Source organism: Gambusia affinis, linkage group LG09 (genome assembly GCF_019740435.1).
Source record: "Gambusia affinis linkage group LG09, SWU_Gaff_1.0, whole genome shotgun sequence".
NCBI classification, from domain to species: Eukaryota; Metazoa; Chordata; class Actinopteri; order Cyprinodontiformes; family Poeciliidae; genus Gambusia; species Gambusia affinis.
The window spans coordinates 2,134,961-2,158,272 of NC_057876.1; the positions used below are offsets into that span (position 1 = coordinate 2,134,961).

A 23,312-nucleotide genomic window follows, 5' to 3' on the forward strand; every position below is an offset into this window, starting at 1 on the left:
CATATTGTATCGACAGTACATAGGCATTCAGTCCAATGGTCCGTCAAGCAGTTTTTACAGTCAAATACAAATTAGTACATTATATTTTCTCCGTCAATGCTATGGTAATGAAGGGGGAGCCATGAAGCTATGAAGTGAACGATCTTACTTGACTATTTCCGGTTCAGAACTCACGTGTTTCCGCTTGGCAACAATGCGCCTTCCGCCTACCGACAGATTTGTTGATGCTCTTTACCCCAAAGGATTTCCGTTTAACCAGATTTCTCCCCCCACCCCGATTTCAGAATTGAAAATGAACGTAACATGAACACGGGATTAAAAAGCGCTCCTGTTCTGTACAAATTGTGGTGACAGACATGCGCAGAACAGCGTCTGTTCGGAACGTTTCTGTAAAACTTTCAATGTCTTAGAAGATCTGAGGCTAACAGCTAGCTGGAATAAGCTGTCCCCGTCCAAGACGGTGGGAGAAGTAACGAGATGTTGGTAAAAAGTAAAGTTCTGTCATTAATGACATTCTTTAACTAAACTGTTGAACTTTGAGGTTTGATTTGTGCTTCAACTGGTGACCGCTGGCTACTGAATGGATGAAAGCAACACTCATGCAGGTTGCTTTCATGCATTCACTGCTTTAAATCCAACCAAAGTTGTTCACCATCACCTGGATACGAACAAGAAGAGCTGCACCACCCAGTCATGATAGCGACGAGGAATCATGTCTCAATGAGGTAGTTTGTTTGGGTCTGCCCTCATTTAGTAGCAATATTAACAGAGAACGGACGTTTTTAAAGCTGAAAGAGTCACTCAGTTATTGTATTATTCTATAGAACACTGCTGAATGCTCACATCACTCCTGTTTTCTTCCGCTTTGCTTATATGTCAGCATTTTTACGTCGCGTCCTGCTGCGCCCCATTTATTATCCCTCTTGTTCCTTCAGGAAATGTTTGCTCGGTGTCACAATTTGTATCTGGCGTCAAATATTTTTCCTGTTGGTGTCGAGTTTGTGATCTCAGTATAGTGACCAAACAAATCAGGACATGATAGCAAAATGTGTCCTAATGATGCTCGTCATGAAGGTATTCAGGAATTCTGTTTGGTCTGGAGAAACCATTTGCAGTATTAGCTGTGTTTATCTGTTCAAAGCGTTGTTTGATTTGTTTGCAGAAAGCTGCGAGTTTCTTTGTTTTGCTAATGATTGTCTTCTGTTTCCACAGAACACATTTACAGCACAAGAAAGGATCCAGTTGGCTTTAGAAGACAGACTTTAGAGAAATGTTTAAGAGCTCAATACTAGTTGAAAACTTACAGTTTAAAACTCATTTTTACAGTATTTGATTTTATTGGATTTTTTAATTGATTTGAGTTTTACTCAGCTTTGTCTTTCAGAGTGGGAACCTATAATGTTCTGTTCAGAAAAGGAGTACGGTAGTTTAGCTGTAACTCACCTAATGATGATTTTCACCTCCTATCAAGGGAATTTGCCAAAACATGTTGTTAGATTATGGCAACAGAGTTATATCACAGAGTAATAATAATAATAATAATAATAATAATAATAATAATAATAATAATAATAATAATTAGACTAACTAGATGCTAACCAATTGGTAAACATTCCAGAATGCAGTGGTGGAACTAGAACTGTGTAGTTTGAACAGATTAGACTCAAGTCCCTTTCAGATAATAGTTCCAGAGTGAATATTCACCTCCAGAAGGTTGTTTTAGTTTGCTTTGGCCTTTCCCGTCATAAGTCACCTGCCTGTTCTGCATGCTTTCGTAGCATGCAGCTGGGGTTGTGAAACCAAAGGGAAACGTCTTGCAGGTTGCAACATTCATTGATAGTCTTGAGTAAATTAGCCATAAAACAAATCTTCACTGGACTCAGCTCGGTGTTTTGACCCTCATGCAGGTTGCTTTCATGCATTCATTGCTTTAAATCCAACCAAAGTTGTTCACCATCTTTGAAATGTTATCTAAATCAGATTCTGCTGATGAACATATATCACAGATCAAACTGACAGGAAGGTCCTGATATGCTGCCACTATATTTGCGCCTGCAGACTCTGCTGTTGCTGCAGTCTTCACTTTAAGTATGACAAAGTGAAAAGACACATTGTACAATCCATATAACTGTTGACAGGGTTACAGGTCTGGAACCTCCTGAGAAGCATAAGAGATGTAATATTAGTATCATCGGCTTCTATTGTTTTTTAACCCAGATTATCACTCTAGACCACAGATTTGTCTTTCTAACAAAATTTGTCTTTCTAACAAAACACAACATCATCCATTCTTAGAAACAGAGCAAATATTGACCCAGGGAAAAACTAAATTCCATTCATTTCATATGTTTCTTTTTTTGTTTATCTTGCAGAAGAAAATTCCTTCATGCACAGTGACGGACGATCAGAGCTCAATCGTTCGACACAAAGTGTATAAACACAATAATATCTGTGTCCAGAAACATTGATTTTGTGCAAATGCTGTTAATCTGAATCTTTAGCAGAGGTTCATGACCTGCCAGTGATATTTAGAGAATGTGGTTAGACATGAGCTGGTGTGAGCAGCTCTTGGTATGATAATCTTGAGTAAAAATATCCTGGTTTCATAATGTGGAATTTAAAACAGAAAATAATAATCAAAATAATCAAATTCCTTTTATTTCAGTCACAAAGCAGCATTTGACTGTATTGCTGCTAAAATGATGTTATCATTTTATCTATAACAATTATTTATGGGTATTTTTATACACAGACTGAAGCAAAAGTAGAACGTAAACATGTGGACATTAATGCTGGTTTTTATGAGGTAATTGTGCAGAATGTTCTCCTTGTTTGTTGTTCAGCTCTCAGTAGCGTAATCTTTTACAGCAGGGACTGTCTCAGGCCCTCGCCAAGTTTCCAAGTTGCATTTGCACGGTTCCATTGTCTTGCAACCACAGAATGCTGCTGTGAGGCAAAGAATGGTGATCATAAATTCTATTTAACTAAATGGTTGCAGGTGGCATAAAATCATAAGGACCCAGGGTTAAGTACAAGTTAGAGACTCTACTATGAATCATTTCAAAATACTTTGATACTTTGATTTTTGCTCCTTTCTGATAATTTTTTTTCCATCTGTTCAGGTAACTGGTCATGTCACAGTCCCTGCATCGAGCTGAGATTCTGTTCAGAAGTACTTTTAATCCCAGTTTGAAGTGTCTGTTCCATGTTCCGAGTCAAGATGAAGAGGAGGAAAACCTTGTTGCGGCTCACAACCTTGTGTCGCGCTCCTCTGCACGACTGCAGCGAATGCAGCAGCATCTTCTGACAGTGGTGTTGCAGGGCCCACCGGTGGGAGGGGGCCAGATGGGATCCCTACCAGTGAGTTCAAACAAATATCTGCCACTTTCTGTTTTAACTATGACTGAGTCGCATTGAAAGTAGGGTGCGAGGGTGGGCTGTTCCATCTGAAGGTGGTCTTTTTGTCCTGTCGTCCTCTCTCCTCTAGGGGCAGTACAGAGCTCTGTGGAGGCTCTTTGAGCAGCGATCTCTCCTGCTCTTCATACATGAATACACCAGAAGGCTTCGTCTGTCAACAGCTTTCATATCCAGACTGAAACACTTGTTGCAGCATCAGCTCAGAGAACTTCACTTCATGCAAACTCAGGTCACAGGAAAACAGAACTCTTAAAAACACACTTCTCTTTCAGCTGTGGTGGATGGAGGGATGGAATTATAGTTTTTTGTTTTACAATAATGCAGTTCTCTCTTTTACTGTTTTCTTTCTCTGTTTTCTGAGTGAGGCAAAATGTTCTCAGTCTGAGAGTACTTAAAGACTTACATTTTAAAAGTTAGTGGTAACTGAGAGAAATTAGCAATATTGGTGATTACTGATTTAAATCTGTTTTAAGACATTTTTTTGTTCTTTTGATGAACTTGATATTATGATTTCATTAGAAAAAAATGTTATGATACTTTGCCAGATTGCCCACTTCCACCTAACCATAGCAGCTGATTTTACATCCTGATTAATTGCATCCTTGTCCACTGACCAGTATGACTGTAAAGGGAGGTAAAAGTAGCAAGTCTGCCAGAGCTGGACAGACTCTGTATGCTGCATCCTGTAGAATTTCATTTAGCTGTGAATGTTGTTAAGGCTGCATTACATGAAAGTATTCACAAGTTCAAACTACTCTTCTGTTGTTTTTTTTTAAAAGAAAGGTATTGAAGTAAAAAACTATTAGTAGAAGACTATTTGTGCATTTCCTGACCTTTGTGGGAACGTATGACTAACAAACCTCTAGTGTTTCAGAAGCTACTCTCAACCATTATTGCTTTCCTTTCAGGTCCTACCCGGCTCATCTTCATCCAGAATCAGCCTTGTCTCTCTAAGTCAGGAGTTCCGACTTCATCTGAACCACTGGAGTTTCTTCATCAGCCGAGTCCATTCTGACCACTATCTGAGACAGGCACTAGTTTCACACACCAAAATGCTAGAGGAGATGAAACGGACTCTAAGCCTACTTGGTCTACAGCTTTTATTCCTAATGGAGCAATGTGTATATGGTATTCTGTCTGTTATTGGGAAGACTGAATTGGACTTGGTACCCAGAGATGTTCTGGAGGACATTTTATCAGGAACAGACCTGTACAGTCAGGCTGTGGATGAGTATAAAGTCCAGCTGAGGGTGTTGGTTTTGCAGGAGGCACATAAAGTCAAATTCTTTAGCAGCCTTCCAAAGTTTATAAGACAGCGTGCTTCTGCTGTGTCAGTCAGAGGTCTGATGAGTGTCTTGGCTGTCCATCGGGCAGAAATGATTGCCAGACTACTGGATCTCTGGATTTCTGAGGAGAGCTGTCATGTTTGCAAGGTTCATTGCACTCGCCAAACATTCTGTGATGACTTCAGGAGTCCAGAGTCTGAATGCAGTTGTAGCTTTCCCAAGTGGACCTGGGAACAGTTGTGGCAGACATATCTGACTTCCTCTCCTCTTCTCGTCAGTATTCAGCCTTCTGAGCTGATGTCACAACAAATGTCTGATAACTACTCCCCTATTTACAGCCCTAATCGCTCCTTGCAGAGTTCTGCTTTAGAAATTCAACTCCCTGTTTTGGTGAAACTGTCTTCTTTCCAAACTAAAGAAGAAAGCTCAAGAAAAAACAGACCCAGGCAGAGCCAAACATGCATACCTCAGTCTGGACTCACTCAGTTCAGTACAGAGGCAGCTCAGTCTAAACTGGAAGGTTTAGGAAACTGTGACTGTCCTTCACCCTCTGTAGCCACCTCCCATCATGCCTCAGCCCTGCCTCCTCCTCAGCTGGACCAGTCCTCGGTAGAACCACTGTTTCAGGTCCTCATGACCTCTACTGACCTGCTGGCTCCATTGGCATTTCAAAGGCCAACATCAGAAGAAGCAGGTGCTCAGCTCGTCTCGGTCTCAGCTCCTGGTGTGGCTGCTTGGAAGGCTGGATCAGTCGGTGTAACTGCAGCAGGACAGTTTGAGATGTTCAGCCAGCAGAACGTCGTTGGGACCAACACACAGGACTGCACCCGGGTCAAAACGACATCAGGAGCAGATGCTCCAGAAAGGTAGGGAAGCATGAGCAGGAAAATGATTGCTGCTTGGTGCCATTGTTTGGCTGTGTCAGGTTCAAACACCTATCAAAGACAAAATTGATTAAACACAGGAAAGACAAGAGAGATGGATTCTGTATACTCGCAAGGAGAACAGACAGAGATGTGCTTTCAGTTACAATCTCCTACCGCTCTGAAATCACATATGCCTGCTTCTCTCTTTTTATTGCATTTAGGATCCCTCTTACATTGGGCGCTGCAACTCTCAAAGGGCGGGGAAAACAAATCATCACATAGTTGCAGCACTAATGACAATCACTATCTAGACACATGTTATCTACACACTAGATTCTTCTGTTCCAGGCACAGCGTCGAGCAGACAATTTGTATGTCTTCACGGCGACGGCTTTGTTGCTATCTAACAGGTCAAGGAGAGCAGAGTTTCCGGCCGGGCCGTAAACTCTGCTGGAAGCGGTTGTCACTGCTTTCTCTCAGTAAGGCCTCAGGAAGAAATCAAAGTTATTCAACACACAGAAACATTCTTTATACTAAGATTAAAATGAAGTAAAAGCATATAAGTAAAAACATTATAAAGATATAACTATAAGGCTACATGAACAACAAATAATTGATAATACCAATGATACAATTTACCCAACAGGCTGTTTTAGAAAACAGTCACACTTTTTCTTTTTTGTGGACTTTAGTCATTTTCCACTGGGAATGACTAAAGTTAATGACTGAAAGGCTCCTGATCCTGTGGTCATCCGTTCTGCACTGCAGGCTAGTTTACATCGGCGTTCTGTCTGTTCATGATATTTTTCCTTGGCTTCTCATGGGTTAATGATGAAGAGACTGTCTCTGCTTTTCAGTTCTGGTGTTCTGAGGAATGAGGACTTGAGGAGAGGAGGCAGAGATGGAACAAGGTTAAGCACTGTGGAGCCAGAGTGTGTTGGTGGGCCTCACTCTGTGCAGTGGATGGACATGAGTCGATCAGTTCTCCTTGCTGATCTACTCCAACTCTATCAGTCTCAGCTGTTGGTCTTCTGCACTAATGCTCTGCGGCTTAAACTCCACATAGCAGCAGCAGGAAACGCTGCAGGCAGCATCAACCTTCAAGATGATCATAGGAGCTTCCAGACCTTGCACAGTGTTACTCATGCTTTAGAGACAGGTAACCTGCACATTTCCTCTCAGCCCACTGTATTGCACACACACTGCTGTGTATTTTTTGAGTTTTAAGAAGCCTGCATTACTGTCCTCCTATGATATTAGTCAGAGTATCTGTTTCTGCAAAATGCAGGTCATCTCAGGCTAGTTTTCTGAATAAATGATGTGCCATGTGGTGTTAAAGACGTCCAAACGTCCAGCCTGGTTGGATCTACCAGGACTGGAATGTGCGCATATTATTCCACAAGTGCCACAGCCGTGTCATGATATTATTATACTAGATGACTCAATTAGTTAATATAAGCTTGAATATCTGCTGATAAAGGAGCCAATCTAGAGATGATTATTGGATTACAAGGTCATTTTTTACCCAACACCAGTGAATTGTACAGATTACAGACATTCAGAAATCATCACAATAATCTCCCAGCAACTCCATCAGCAAAGGATGACGGTGACCAGCTAGCCTGACGCCATGAATAGTAAAACATTCATCCAGGATGTTAAAGTGGGGTATGTGGAATCATCACAGTGCTGGGCAATATAACATTTTAAATAATTTATGGAGCAACAGAAAATATCAATGATAAAGTTCGGCTTAAAAATGTATAACATAGCACTTGTTCCCACAAGCAGTATGTGAAGACCACCATTACTGAAGCATTTTTACAGGCTGGAGAAGAGACAGGAAGTGGTGGTGTGAACCTGTTTGCTGCTTGGTTTCACACATTTCTCCTTCTAAACAGTTCTGCACATGTGACTTGAAGTTCCACCTGCAGCTGGTTGTGGCTCAATTAGTGCCCTGTGATCACTGTGGATCAGTGGGTAGCGTCCTCTTGCAGTCTCAAAGTTGTGGGCTCAATTTCAACATTATCTTGTCATGTGTTTGTCTCTCTGGGCAAGGCACTGAACCCCAAGTTACCTACCACTCTGTGTGTGTGTCTGTGACTGTGATGTCGGGAATGTGGCTCTATGTAAAGGGATTTATGTGCTCAGTATGACTAGAGAAGTGTTTTATAAACTCAGTCTATTTAGTTGAGCAAGAGCAATATTAATCCATTAAATTCTACAATTCTTAAATATTAGATCTGTGATACATTTTTTAAATTGAATTTATTCTTAATGTTTTATTTTAATTGTTTATGTTTGTGTTGAAACAGATACTATCATATAAACAGTTTTTCATTTGAAACTATTGAAAATTATTTCTTTTTCCATCTCCCAGCTTTAAATCTGACCTTTTTCCTTCACCACCTTGTTTTCTTTCAACATTCTGGGTCTTTCCATAAAACCTTCACCAAACAGGTTCTTCATTTATTCCACAAACCAACACAAAATGTTCTTTCTGAATAGCACAGAGTTCCTTCTGGGTATTTAAATTAATGTTATACTCAGTTGCACTTAAATATTTAGACTCTTAGTGTTTATCATCTTTACAGTATTTCTAACAGTATTTCACCTGACAGCCTTCATAACTTTTTTCTGTCCATGTTAAATTTGCTAAAGATCACATGAACAGTTAGGATGTCTGCCTACTGACGGCGTAGCTCCAGTGGAACAGTTGAGTCCTGTAGACTCCATAGAGAGAGCGCCCAGCCACAATTCAAACCGGAAATGTTGCTGCCATGAGGCAACTGTGCTACACCAACCAAAACTGAAACGATTTGATTGTATAAATCTGTAAGAACGAAGAAAATAGTCAGTGGTTAAAGTGCTGCTGGAAGATGAAGGCTGTAGTAGAGTTCACATTGTTAGGATTTCAGGCTTGTGTTCTGTTCTGTTTCTGTGAACAGTGAGTAGTTACAAAACGGGACATATTTTGTTCTGTGTATTTTAGGTCTGTTTCCAAAGGCGTTCCGAACCATACTGGAGCACTTCAGGATGTATTTGTTTGTCCAGTCAGCACACGCCCACTGGGACTCTGGTTAGTGCTGCATTCACAATCTAATGGTCCCAACCAGTCAGTTAGCACATCTCAAACATCTACTGCAAAGTGCTTTACATATTTCAATGTACAGGGAAAAATCAACAAGCTTCCTTCACCCCAAGGAGCACATAAAGATGGATAGATATTGCACTCACTTTATATATTGCTATGGCAATTATAATTGCTTTATTGGTAATTATACAAAAATATATTTTTGTTTTTGCTGTTAAACACGTTAGAAACTAAATAGTAAAATTGATACCAATTAGATCAGGGGTCTCAAACTCCAGTCCTCAAGGGCCGCTGTCCTGCTGTTTTTAGATGTGCCACCGGTACAAAACACTGGAATGAAATGACTTAATTACCTCCTCCTTGTGTTGATCAGTTTTCCAGAGCCTTGCTAATGACAGCAGTTAAAAACAGGCACAGCATAAAATCCAAAAAGATTCAATAAAAATATACATTTATGTTAAAAATTGAGATGAAAGATTTGCTACAAAGAAATGTCTTGAGTCTGCCCTTAAAACTGAATGCTGCCGTCAGGCTGCTCCCAGGGGCTCTTCAGTAATCTGAGGGGTCAGATCTGCAGAGTTTGGTGAAGAAGTGTGACCACTTATAGCATTAACAAAACAGTTAAAACTTTTTAAAATTCAGTCCTTAAAGTAGGAAGCCAGTAAAGAAACCTATAAATTACAATGTCAGCTGTCTCTCTAGTCAAAAAGCATGCTGCTGATTTTTTTATTATTTGCTGTGATTAAATGTACTTTATCATGCAATTCAAGAGTGTTATGACAATCTGTTTTGCTTTTAATAAAACATGGATCAGAGTTCTTGCATTGACTTGGGAAGTAAATGGTATAATTTTGGCATTGTGTGTTTAAACAGCTACATAAAAAATAGATATGCTGTCAAATATTCTAAATCAAAAAAGACTGGTGCCTTGAATTTAGCACATACAGCAGGTGTACATCAAGGATGGGTATTTCATGCACAAACTGGGTATATTAATCATTATTTGCCCTAACTCTATCTACTAGATGGCAGCAAACTGATTCCATATTGACCCTTGGTATGTGTTGACTTTACCTCACCAGGCATTAGTGGTAAATAGACACTTGATTGGCTCTAAGAGGTCTCTCTTGTACATGAGACATTGATTTGCCTTATGACTGCAGACCAGCAGTTGTGTTTTGTCTTAGCTGAGCCGTTATTGCTGTTTAAATGCATATGATGTATCGATGTTATCTTGTCAGGCTGATGGGTCCCAGGAGAGGAATAGTCAAAGAAAGAATCTCCCTCAAAAACTGGAGTCAACCTGAATTATTTCCCTTGACAATATTATGCAGTAAAGGATTAAATATTCAAATAAGCATTTATATTTTTATTATGGCCACATAGAACACTGCTGGATCATTTCACTCAATAAATCTCATCAATACATTAGAAAGCTTTCACAGCATTACAGCTGTTGTCCTCAGGTGTTTTGGACCTGTAGAAAATCTGCAGCAGACCTGCCAGTCAGAGACCGTCAAACCTCACCACTTGTAGAAAAAGTCAGATTTTCTTTGGGGGTAAAGTGGTTGTACTCAGATGAGATTAAACCAAACATTTTGCTGCTTGATGAACCTGATGTAAGTTGCCATGTTGATAGATGCATGCGAGTCCTGCTATGATGATGTGCTACATTGGTGTGTGTGTGTGTGTCTGTCTCATCAGTGGCATGCAGAGGTTTGGGTTCAGCCCTGAAGGACAAATGTGTCAGACATGAGAACAGCAGCTTTGCAGCAGCAACTTCAAACGAAGACGAACGAGTCCTGATATCGCAGACAATGACACACTTCCTCCAGCTGCTCCCTCCACTGCTGTCGTCTCTGTGTTGTTGCCAGTCAAACAGCTCAATATGTGGTAAGACAATCAGGAAGGAAAAAGGTTGCTCTCCTGCATGTTCACAAACGTTATTCTTCTATTAGCAGAATTTCTTTCATGTTTTTGCTTCTAAAGTTGGCATATTTCGTAAAATTGACTTTTTTGATCTTTACATCATGTTATAATGTATTCCCTCATCAAAAACATACCTGGAGAGTTGCTTTGACTCTTTCATCTTGAGTGGAATGCTGCAAAAAACAATGTTAGAGCATAGGAGCATCATAGGAACATTACTGTGATGTCTTCCTGAAGGTGGCATGTGGGAAAGAGCAGGAACTTCTTAAAGAAACAGAGGCCCAATTTCAATTTCAAGCCATTACTTTGTGAAATCAGATTTCTTTTAAGTCATATATGGCATTTTCATAACAACTGAAGGTGACGGGTACTTGACGGTGCCATTTTATGAAACACATAATAATTCCCTTTCAATTTTTCATGGAAAGTAACCAGAAACTTTCTAGAGATGTTGATTAGTAATCTAAAAGGATGAACTTTACTTCCTCTCTGAAACTAAGACAGCCTGTAAAGAAATTGGTAATTCTTCTAACATCAATTATTTAGGGCTAGTGGTTTTGTTTTTTAAGGATTTTACTTTTTTTATTCTTGCAATTCTGGTCCATTTTGTTTAGAGTCCTCCTAGAAAGAAGCATTTTTTCCACTCAAGTTAAATAAACCCAAACCAACTTCAAACACTGTCTCTTCAAGGGTATTTATCCTTCTCCCTCCAGAATCTTTTGGCCTCCTCCTGCCCAGCTGTGTACTGCAGAGATGGACTGTTGGTTTGCTGTTTGCTTCGATCCAAATCTCTACAGTTTGGATCATGTCCAAAGCACACCAGTTCCTTTCTTCATGGAGTCCTAATAAGTTCCTTCTCGTCACCCAGGGAGATCTCAGAGTGAGCTGTTCAGTGATTTCAAAAACCTTGTTTCCACTATTGGTTTTCAATAATTAGACAATTATTAAATTCAGTTGCACACTATAAGTGCAGTTTGTTAAGAATAATTTGTATGTTTTTTTTTTTTTTTTTCTTTTTACCAAAGTTTAGTAAACTTTGTATTCAAATAATTATTAAATCTGAAAAGAAAATCATGACACGTAAAGATAAAATTCTGGTCAGTAGTCACCAGCTGTGCTCTTTCTCACTGTCATCTCTGTCTGTTTTGTCTTTATACGGCCAACACAACTGACCACAATAAAGATTCACATTTACAGCATAATTCATTTACAAAAGTTTCCTTTACTACTGCCAATAAAGAGAGTGGAGTTTAATGTTTGACTTTATTCACTCCAAACTATTCAAAGATAGATTCAAACCACTCTGAACATCCTTTACTTTTGGACTAAAGTAAATGTACACCATAGCAATCTATATCTATAGAGACAGAGGAGATGAGAGAAATATCCGCTCAGCTGCCCTCTAACCTGACACCAACACTTTTCTAACTCCACCAAAGACGTCAGCAAACTAAGCAGAACTACACTGATCTCTGCTCAGATGCCAACCTAGTCTTTGCTAACCAGCTCCATGAGTAGGTTGCTTTGGACTTTCAAAATTGACTGAGACACGTTCCCATCTTCAGATCCCAAGTAAATTTATGAAACATTGAGCAGACCCACAGAAGTAGAATATAAAAACTGTTAAACAAAGATAACCTCAAATCTTCTGACAACATATCATCAGAAAGCTATTATTATCGCTGCAGCATTAATAATGTTATGCAGGAGAAAAGGTTCAGTTGAAAATGTTTTGCCAAGCAATGTGTGCATAAACACCAACTACTAAACAAAATGCAGATCAAACTGTTGGCATCGAAAGAGTTTTCTTGTATTCATTCACAAGATATTGCCCTGTCTTTCTGTCCTGGAATTAGTTTGATGGGGGCTGCACAGTGGCACAGTTGGTAGAGCTGTTGCCTTGCAGCAAGAAGGTCCTGGGTTCGATTCCCGGCCGGGGTCTTTCTGCATGGAGTTTGCATGTTCTCCCTGTGCATGGTGGGTTCTCCCCGGGTTCTTCGGCTTCCTCCCACAGTCCAAAAACATGACTGTTAGGTTAATTGGTTTCTCAAAATTTTCCCTAGGTGTGAGTGTGTGTGTGAATGGTTGTTTGTCTTGTGTGTCTCTGTGTTGCCCTGCGACAGACTGGCGACCTGTCCAGGGTGTACCCCGCCTCTCGCCCGGAACGCAGCTGGAGATAGGCACCAGCAACCCTCCCGACCGCATTAGGGACGAAGAGTGTATAGAAAATGGATGGATGGAATTAGTTTGATGAGTAAAGACAAACAAATACCTCTGAGTTTTTTAGCAGGGATCAGCTGTATAAAGTGTATGTGATCCAAAAACTATCAGTTTGCTTAGGTTGTGTAAAACTGCTATTGTTTTGTCTTTAGATGTTGTTGGAGAGCCTGGAGAAGACAATTGGTCAGACAAAGTCCCTACTCCTAAGTTCAGACCATCATCCCAGTCTGCAGAGCCACAGTCAGCATCTACAGAAGCACCAACTGGAAGCTCTTGATCGGGCTACATGTGAGCTGCAGGTGAGTCTGTGTAGGACAGTTTGATTCATTGATGATGCTTTGTCCAGTGTTACTGCTCTCTTTCCTTTGTTCATGTGAGAGCATCTGTTGTTTTCTGCAATGTTCCTTTCATAGCTGATTCTTTAGACCATTTTTCTTACTGTTTCATGGTTGTGTTCAGTACATGCTGAGATTGATAGTAATCTGACATGCTTTATCTTTGAACTTATAAATAACTTTACATTTTTCCTGTTCAGCCATCAGCATTTTATATAATTTTGACTCTCCCTGTACTACTACTATACTTGTTTAAATACTTGTTTCAAATGACAGTGGTCCCTAAAATGCTTTTAATTTGAATTGAAGTGGACCTGTGGATCCTAAACTGGGTCAAAATACCAAACAAGTGTTAGCATTAGTAGGTTGCCTCAACCAAAACAGGAAGGAACGTTGTACTATTTCATTTGAAATGTCTAAGGTATGTAAACAGACATAGTAAACATAATCAAACACAAACCTACCTCACTATTCACCCCGATTGACTTGTGTTCACCTTATTTTAATGCCATATGGTACATTTATTACTTTATAGCTATGTTCTTGTCCCTTTTTTAAATATAATGAAAGCCTTACAAACTGTCTTTTCAAAAGTTAGACTTAGATTTTTATAAATAGATAATCAAAGTTTTTCTAGTTTCCATTGCTCCAATAGCCTATAGGGAAAAAGACTTGCCTACTATTCAAACAGGTTCTAGGGTAATACTTAACCTTTATAAAATGTAAGATGAAATTTTTATGATAAATGTGTAGAAATTTTGCAAAATATTATGATCAGTCTAGAAACTCATTAGCATTTTTTCCAAAGATAAATGTGTTAAAACTGTTTTCTTCACATGTTAGAAATGAGGTTATGCAAAGCAAATCATTTTGATGGATCTGATCTTGGCATTCTGCTCCACCAGGCGTTCTCTTCTATGGTGCTGAGCAACTTCTCGGCTGACTGCAAGCGGCTGTCTGGGGAGATCTTTGAACGCACCATGCCTTCTGCAGGATACTGGAGGCCGAACCAGAGGACGGGTACGCATGCCAGAGTTGTACCGATGGGCCGAGCCGCGCTCAGCAGGCTGGATCAGTTCCACATGTCTAGAGCAACTGGTTGCTATTTGTGTTTGGGCCTCGTTGAGTCATCACCATAGTAACCAGTTGCTACAGTGCTTGGTCTTCATTTCTTTAGATGAGTGAGTGGAGGTTGGTGCTCTTCCAATCTTTGATTCCCTTTTCAACTGTTTTGCATTTCAGTCTTTATGCTGATTAAGTTGGTGGAGCCAACTGTGGACATCAAGTTGATTTAATGGCCTGATCTGTAATATTTCAGCAGTAGAATCATGTTACTCATGGAAAGCAACTATCTGACAGAAGCACTGTTGAAGGACAGGGACTTCAACAGTTATGTGTCAACCACGTCGATTCTTTCTGAAAATCTCTACCCCTATGCAATGCTGACAATAACATGCTTTGCTTCATCAGCATAAGATGGAGGAAAATGAATTTCTTTCCTTCAATTAGTAAAAAATCTGAGTTTTCTAGTTTCAACTACAAAACACAAGAGTATGCAAGGTAAAAGTGAATGTTTCTTATGCATTGCAGGTTTTCCCAGGAGTCCCAGTGAATATGCATCTCTGGCAGCTCAGACTGTGATTGGCCAAGTTCTAGAGGCTGTTGTACCATTGTCAGAAGATGCTAACGTCCAAGCACTAATTATCACGATGACAGCTTTCATGGAGGCATGGATGGAGCACATATTAAGGCAGAAGATCAAATTCAGGTTTGGCTTTAGCATTTTTCACTGGAACAACATATCACCGTCAACTGACTTTGTGACATATAGAGATTTTACTTCCTGTGTGTTCTGTCGGAGGAACCAGAACTGTGTTGCTGGTTTGTGAATTTGCTGTGACTCTCTATTGTCTTTTGCAGAGAGGCATTCCCTGTTTTTTTTTTCTTCTGAATACTAGTGAACAAAACCACATTATGTGCTGCCCACTGAAAGCCTTAATCTTTGTTTCTACATGCTGATGTTTAGCTAAAGTTTGTTACTCCCTGAACTTTAAGCTGTTTATGCTTAGTTCATAAATGCATCTTTGAATAAATCTAACCAGATATTCATGTTAATGGGTTGAAACAAACATGAGATTACACTTACTTACTTATCAGCACAGGTGAATATTACAAAAGGGAAGAGGGCTGAGAGATAATAACAAAAAAAAGAATTTAACTACCACACTAGAAGAAATGAAGAGGAAGTACCTGAACTTAAAGCCACATGGGCACTGGCCGTTTACAGTCTCATGTGTTTACAGTCTCGTGTGAACTATTTAGTTGACCGAACACATTTTGTGTAATATAAAAAATATTCTGATAACTTAGTAATATAACAAAACAATCTTAAAGATGTCTGAAAGCTGCTGTAAAAAAGACATGCTGTTATGGCAACCTCCATATTCCTCTGGGACGTCAGTTTCTGAAATGATCATTTGATGGACAATCTGAACAGTGTGCTGTGGTTGTTTGTCCTCAGTCTGCAGGGGGCACTGCAGCTGAAAGAAGACTTTGATTCTGTCAGGGAGATGATCAAGTCTGACAAGTATGGCCTGTCAGCTGAACTTCACCAGAGACTCCTCAGCCTCAGGTAACACTGCCACTGTTCACACTGATCTTTCTCTTTCTTTCTTCTTTTTCTCTGCTGCATTTCCTTATTGTTGAAGTGCCAAGGTGAGTGACGATCACCTTGGCATCATCTTATGTTATAGCAAGATGGAGTCCAAGCATCCAAATCCAAAAAGTTGAAAATAATGGAGACAGAATGAGAAATAAAATGAGAGCATATGAGACATGAAAACATAGTTGTTTTGATTGGGACAAGTTAGGTTTGTTACCATGACAACATCAGACTTTTGAAATAGCCTTGGATTCCTGTTTTCTGACAGCTACTTATTTTTTTTTATTTGCTTCTTCCTTTGTCATGATTTATATCAGTTAGCAGTTTAGGTATTTGTTCCATAAAATCATTGTCTATCCCTTTTCGATCAGATCAATAATAAACATGTGGCAAGAGACACAAGACCACTTTCAGCCTTTATTAACTTTCTCCCAGGTAAACCTTTTACCACACCAACATTATAAAGTGAACACACCTACAACTGTAATGAATTTAGACAGAGACAAGTAGGCCAAAAACCCATTTCTAATTGAATATTTTTGGTCAGATGGTGAAACTCTTCACTTAACCACTTGGAAAAGATTCTGGGGAGGATAAACAAAAAGGGTTTTCTTTTTTGTTTTAAGGGTTGGGGATGTTTTGTGCTTCTGAGTTCTGCCCTCCTCAGAACAAACATAAAATAAGATGGGATGACAAGGTTAGTTAACACAGCTGTGTTTTGCTCCTAATGCTCCTTGCTAACTGTGATTATGCTTACTAAATGTGCTTCCAATGGCAGCATGCTGTAAGCACCAGAGCATACTGATCGATCGCAGCCATTACTAAAATCCATCCATCCATCCATCCATTTTCTATTCACCCTGTGTCCCTAATGGGGTCGGGAGGGTTGCTGGTGCCTATCCCCAGCTAATGTTCCGGGCGAGAGGCACCCTGGACAGGTCGCCAGTCTGTCGCAGGGCAACACAGAAAACAGACAGGACAAACAACCATTCACACACACACTCACACCTAGGGAGAATTTAGAGAGACCAATTAACTTGACAGTCATGTTTTTGGACTGTGGGAGGAAGCCGGAGAACCCGGAGAGAACCCACGCATGTACAGGGAGAACATGCAAACTCCATGCAGAAAGACCCCCGGCCGGGAATCAAACCCAGGACCTTCTTGCTGCAAGGCAACAGCTCTACCAACTGTGCCACTGTGCAGCCCATTAGTAAAATCAATCCCCTAAATTAAGATTATTTTCAAAGTCCCCTCAAAATGAATTTACCAGTAAAACAAACAAACTTTATTTTTCTGAATCCCTATTTGGTGATGGCAGATGTTCTGGTTCTGCTGGAGGTTCTGCTGTTGAAGAGTTTTTCTTTCCACTGTTGCTAAATGCTTGTCCAGGTAGAGGGAATACATGAAATCACTGACTTCAAACTAATAGCAGCAATTGTTTTGTTATAAGAAACAAGCATCAATTCTGATGATTAATATTTTTTGAAGAACAATTTTAAGAGACTTTTTATCTGTTTTATTTATGGTTTGGGTTGTGTTTTCTTGTTTTTACTTTTTGTGTTTTGGGTGTTGTGTTTTATTTTTGAATATTTAAATTGTCTTCCAGTTTCAGTGTGGAATGTTCTTTACAAAATTAAAGTTTATAAGTCTGAAAGGGTTATAAACGCCTTTATGCTTTATAACGCCATTATCAACATATCACTTGAAGAAAGGTATCAAAACAACATTATCGTTTATTGTAATCATTTCTGGGTCAATTTATCATCCAGTAAAATCTATGGTGACTAGTCTGCTCATCTAGGAGTTGATGTATTTCTAACATGAAGAGAAAAAGCTATATGGAAATGGACACAAAAGAAATCCTTGAAGCCTTTTCCCTCATTGAAAAGGCTTAAGGTTCAGAACGTATTTGAAGGGTATTATGCATCCCTATATACACAGCCGGACAAAATAGATAATCAAATAACTCAAAAATTTCTTAACTCATTGGATCTCCCATCTTTAGGAAAAGACCAAAATGACAAGTTGATGGCAGAAATATCAGCCGGGGAAGTTGACTGGGGGATATCACATCTTAAGACCGGCAAATCACCAGGCTGTGATGGGTTTCCTCCTGAGTGGTATAAGGCTATGAAGGATTCTGTTGCCCCACTATTGAAGGCCTCCTTTAATTACACTCTGGGAGGGGGCTCTCTCCCACCGTCATGGCAAGAGGCTTTTATTTCAGTCATACCAAAGGTGGGGAAGGACAGAACGGACCCAAAAGGATATAGACCAATTAGTGTGTTAAATATAGACTATAAACTATATGCTGCAATATTGGCTAAGAGATTAAGTACCCTGATGCCTTCTTTGATAGATGAGGATCAGACAGGTTTTATTGGTAATAGACAAACGCATGATTGTATAAGGAGGGCCATTCATGTTATTGACCACATAATCAAAGAAAAATCAAGTGCAGTCCTTTTCAGCTTAGATGCCGAGAAGGCGTATGACACTGTAGGGTGGGAATTTTTGTTTGAGGTAATGAAGAGATTCGGATTTGGTGAGAGATTCATTCGCTGCATAAAAACTATATATTCTTCACCAAAAGCAAGAATCAAAATTAACGGAAGTCTCTCAAATCAAATAACACTACAACGAGGATGTAGACAGGGTTGCCCCTTAAGTCCATTACTTTTTAATCTTTTTATTGAACCACTAGCTCAGGTTGTTAGGGAGGAGTCTGGTTTGGAGGGGGTGATGATAGGGAGTGTGGAGAGCAAGATATGTCTATATGCGGATGATCTTTTAGTAATAATTAAAAGCCCTGAATCTGGTACTCCAGTGCTCATGGATATTCTGGAATCATACGGCAAACTTTCCGGATATAAACTTAATATGCAAAAAACTAAAATTTTGACTTTCAATTTTAGCCCATCGAAACGGTTAATAAATAGCTACCAATTTAATTGGAATCAATTACAAGTGGAATACTTGGGGATCATATTAACAAAAGATTTAGCTCAATTATATGACGTTAATTACAAATGCATAAATAAGAAAATATATGAGGACCTGGCCAGATGGAGCCTGCTTCCCCTAGACATTGGTAACAGAATCCGTGCAATAAAGATAAATGTCCTTCCGAGATTACTGTATATATTTCACGCACTCCCTGTGGAGGTCCCAGTAAAACAATTTAGGGAATGGGATAAACACCTCTCAAGGTTTATTTGGAACAATAAAAGGCCAAGAGTGAGATACTCGACCCTGCAGCTGCCTAGGGATGGGGGGGGTATGGGTCTACCCCACCTGGCGGATTATTACATGTCGGCCCAGTGTGGACCCCTGGTACGCTGGTGTAGCCCGGCCTATGAGGCTAAATGGAAAGACATTGAACTCTCCTTGCTGAACTTCCCTGCACAATCAGTACTGGGCTGTCTGGACGGATTGCCCCAGGTATATCAGTTGCAAAATCTGTGCCTAAGCTTCTCCTTGAAGGTATGGGCAGGGTTGGTCAGAAAGTTTAATCTTCACAGACAGATAGGGCTGTTGAGTTGGCCTGCGTATCACCCGCATTTCCTCCCAGCATCGATAGATCATAAATATAGAAGGTGGGCAAGACAGGGAGTCACCGCATTCTGCACTATAGTTAAAGACAGTAATGAAATTTGAGCTATGCCAGACCTATGAGGTGAGTAGAGAGGACTTTTATCGCTACTTACAGGTCCGTAGTTTCCTAAGAAAGGAAATGAGAATTTCTGACTTGGAGACAATTCCAGGCATAATACAACTTTTTATTGATTCATATGCTGGTAAAAATATAAGAGGAATTACTGGCAAATGTTATAGAAATTTAAGATCCATGAATAAAAACTCAACAGACTATATAAAAGAGCGATGGGAAAAGGAAGCAGACATGATAATTACGTCAGAGGCATGGATGCAAATTTGGAGGGGCTCCCTGTCGACCACAAATTCTTTGATATGGCGCGATTTCACGTGGAAGATTCTAGCCCGATTTTTCATCACGCCGAAGCAGAGATCTCAGATGGGTGGGTTACAGCTTCCGTGCTGGAGGGGGTGCGGCGTGACTGCGGTAGGCCACTACCATGTTTTTGGGACTGTCGGAGTTACAGACTTTTTGGAAGGATGTACATCGTCTAATATATAAAGTTTTGGGTATAAATCTGGACTTGTCATTCACTGTTCTGTATCTTGGAATGCTCCCTGAGGGACTTAGCAAAGGGGATACATACCTGCTGAAAATAATTATGGTCGCCAGCAAGAAAGCGGTCACTAAGTGTTGGCTTCAACCAGGCCCCCCTTCATTGAAACTCCTGGTGAATATTATAAATATGATCCACGACATGGAGATGTTGACATTTGCAATACGACTTAAAAAGGAGAAAGGAGAGAAACTCTGGAAACGTTGGGAATGCTTTATTGTCAGAGGCGATGAACAGTGATTTGTGGGACTCTGCACCACCTGAGCGAGAAAATGGGGTTCCTTACCTGATCACATATTTTTCGTTCTCTGGTTCCTGATTCTGGACTTAATACTTTGTAATAGTTATGGAAATGTAATATTTTATATCGGTATTGGTGAATGTCACCTGCCCTAGCCCTCCTGTTTTGCCGTGTTCTGTATTTGTATATCTACACTGTAAAATGTAAAAGTAAAGTGTACTCAAAAAGAAAAGTGACCTGAACTCATTCCAGCTTACTCTGTTGACTATACTAACTTAAACTTAGCAAAGACAACTTTCTACTGAGGCAAGTAATCAAACTCATCAGCAGCAAGTAACCCGAACTTGGAGTTATGAGTGAGCAAAACGCATCTGCATAACCAGCAAAAAACTCGGCATCATTCGGCAGCTCTCGTTGAACGCACATGCGCATTGGACACTGACGAGTGACGACGTGTTTGAAAGAAACACCAAACTGTCAACAATACGGCGGTTGCTGCAGCTAAGTTTTGTCACGGTAAGTCCCACTGTTTTTTAGCAAACTTATATTCGTTATCTCGGCCATATAATTCATCCGTAAGTCCAGGTTTTGAGGTTAACTTTATGTGTAATGATTTAGCGATGCCTGGGACTAACGTTAGTCGAAAATATCATGTTTATTTAGTGGCAACGAGATGGAGCGGCAGAGCAAAAAAGCTGTCCGGGGCGCAAAACAAAAAAAGGAAAAGGGATAAGGATAAAGATGTTGGCGGGTTAAAAAAGCCGCTGTACTGTCATAGAAGGCTTATGATGAGTAGACTGCCATAGGTAGGGCAGCTGTAAACTGTAGGAGAAGCAGCCATGATGAAGAAGTGTAGGGTCACCAGATTTGGGTTTCTGAAAAGGAGGACACTTCTTTTTTTGTTGGCGGGGGGGGGGGTAGAATCGGCGGACACACATGCGCCAACGGGGGGTGGGGGGGTAGAACCTGCGGTAGCACAAGAAATCGGTAGCACATGTGTGTACATGTGCTGCCGATTTCTTTGCCATACAAAGAAACCTGGAATGGAGTAGTGGAACGGAGTGGCAATGTAATCACAATGCACTGTAAGCTATGTAATGTGTTTTGAGGCAGTTGACCAAAATCCCTAACGATTTTTAAATTCCCCCCGGACATTTTTTTAGGTCTGAAAAGTAGGACATGTCCGGGAAAAAGAGGACGTCTGGTCACCCTAAAGAAGTGTTATGTTGATATGTAATTGTGGTGTTGCTTCTATTGTTGTTAGGACTGCAAAGACCCAGACGTCTCTCACACACCCATTGGGATCCTGACCATCATTCCTGAGAACAGGCAGGCCTCTACTGACTCACTGCACCTCCAGTCTTCAAGTACTGCCATCATTTTGGAAGGAAGTCTTGTCATGAATGATCTTGGGAATCTTCCACATGCCATGTGTTTGCTCTTTGGACTTATTTATGCTCTGAATTTGGAGTACCCTCAACAACTGAAATACACCTTTGACTTCATCCAAAGGGTGCTTCTGTCACTTGGACATAAATCCCTAAAACCAAAAATACAATCACTCAAAAATCTTCTGATGCAATGAGTGAATGTGATGTGACATTATGGATCAACATTGATACCTTTACCGTTATTGGAAAAGTGATTTTTATTTCTTGTTTGATTCTTTTTTTGTTGGAGAGAGCATCATTGCACTTGCAGACTACTAAATGGTTTTATGTTAATGAGGAGAAACATTACTTCACTTCACTACTTCATTATTTACTTTATCAATGTTATGATAAATGTTGGGCTCTAGTATTGAGAATTGAGTTTTTGTTTCACACCAGTCAGCAAAGACATTTAAGCAGGAATTCTCAAAGTTTTAAAGGCTGAGGGCCATTTGAAGGATTCAATATTATATTGAAGGCTACCCTAGAAAAAAAGTCGTGTCATTTTTTTCCCTAAAAAAGTCTGTGGAAAACTTTGTTTCCAGTTTAGTGTGTATGTAACCACACTTGAGAACCTTGTATTTAAGGTAAACTTGTTTAATTATTAAACATTTTTTCCCATTCAAACTGTGGTCTGTTGGCTCTTCGTTCCAATAACTTAACACTTTTGGTTTATCTTACTTGAACATATCAAGGCAATCGGTTTCCTGATATTTTGCAAGTAATGTGAACTCTTAAATGTGTAAGCATAACTTATTTTTATGAGTACTGCTTAATTGGCATAACTCACAATTTGAAGTAGTCATAATTGACGTTTTATAGTCAACTTTACTAATGATTTTGAGTTAACGGCACTCAAGTTTACTGCCATTGCATGAGTTGTCTGAATGAATATTTTACAGTTAACCCAATTAATGATTTTGAGTTAACGGTACTCAGGTTTACTGCCTTTATCTGAGTGGTCTAAACATAGTTATTTTTAGCTACTTTACTTGAAGATTTTGAGGCAATCGGTTTCCTAACTTTTTTTAAGTAAAGTGAACTTATTACTTTTTACAGTGTACTTGTTTAAAACTAAATAAAAATAAAGTCTTAAAAAAAAGAAAAGGCTTAAGGCGAAGACTAAAGACAATATTTATAAATTTGGTTCAAAGATGGATTCTACTCCTTAGCCAATATATTATGGATATTTTAAGGGGTTAGCATTTGCATAATAAAAAGAATTGTATTGTTTCATGTACACCAAAATAATCTTCCTGCCGTAGTCAGGTTTCAAAATACATCAGTCTGATTGCCACAGTCATTCAAGTCATTTAATAACCTTTACAATGAAAGATTTTATGTTCAGTAAATATTAAATAGGTTTTTTGTGCTGTTTAAGTAGTATTTATTTTATTCTTCTTAAACTAATTTTTAACAGGATAGAAAGCCAGTTCAGTTTTAGACGCTGAGCTGACGGTTCCATTCAGAAAGATTTGAAGCTGAAAACAAATGTCTGGTCAGATGAAGCTGCTAAGAAAAGAAGGAACTCTGGATGTCTCAGAAACCCACCAAGACCACCAGGGTCAGACCACTGGCAGGGCGCAATAGAGAAGATCAACTTGATGGAAAAATGGAG

The 23,312-nt window shown here is 39.7% G+C and overlaps 1 protein-coding gene across 6 annotated transcripts in view; it reads left to right on the forward strand.

The window, feature by feature from the left end:
- The first annotated feature begins 190 nt into the window (after window positions 1–190).
- Window positions 191–23,312, forward strand: part of ccdc142 (coiled-coil domain containing 142) — a 29,213-nt gene continuing 6,091 nt past the window's right edge. For 2 of the 6 annotated variants that reach the window (XM_044127646.1, XM_044127648.1), the window contains exons 1-12: window positions 191–725; window positions 3,123–3,360; window positions 3,488–3,646; window positions 4,326–5,569; window positions 6,427–6,728; window positions 8,562–8,648; window positions 10,368–10,556; window positions 11,306–11,472; window positions 12,965–13,111; window positions 14,053–14,167; window positions 14,738–14,915; window positions 15,669–15,779. In XM_044127646.1, coding sequence (XP_043983581.1) covers window positions 3,133–3,360; window positions 3,488–3,646; window positions 4,326–5,569; window positions 6,427–6,728; window positions 8,562–8,648; window positions 10,368–10,556; window positions 11,306–11,472; window positions 12,965–13,111; window positions 14,053–14,167; window positions 14,738–14,915; window positions 15,669–15,779 — 2,927 coding nt within the window. In that variant the 5' untranslated portion in view covers window positions 191–725; window positions 3,123–3,132. Of the gene's footprint in view, window positions 726–3,122; window positions 3,361–3,487; window positions 3,647–4,325; window positions 5,570–6,426; window positions 6,729–8,561; window positions 8,649–10,367; window positions 10,557–11,305; window positions 11,473–12,964; window positions 13,112–14,052; window positions 14,168–14,737; window positions 14,916–15,668; window positions 15,780–21,528; window positions 21,666–23,312 lie in introns of those variants that run through there. The other 4 variants (XM_044127650.1, XM_044127651.1, XM_044127652.1 and 1 more) reach the window with 3 other exon arrangements.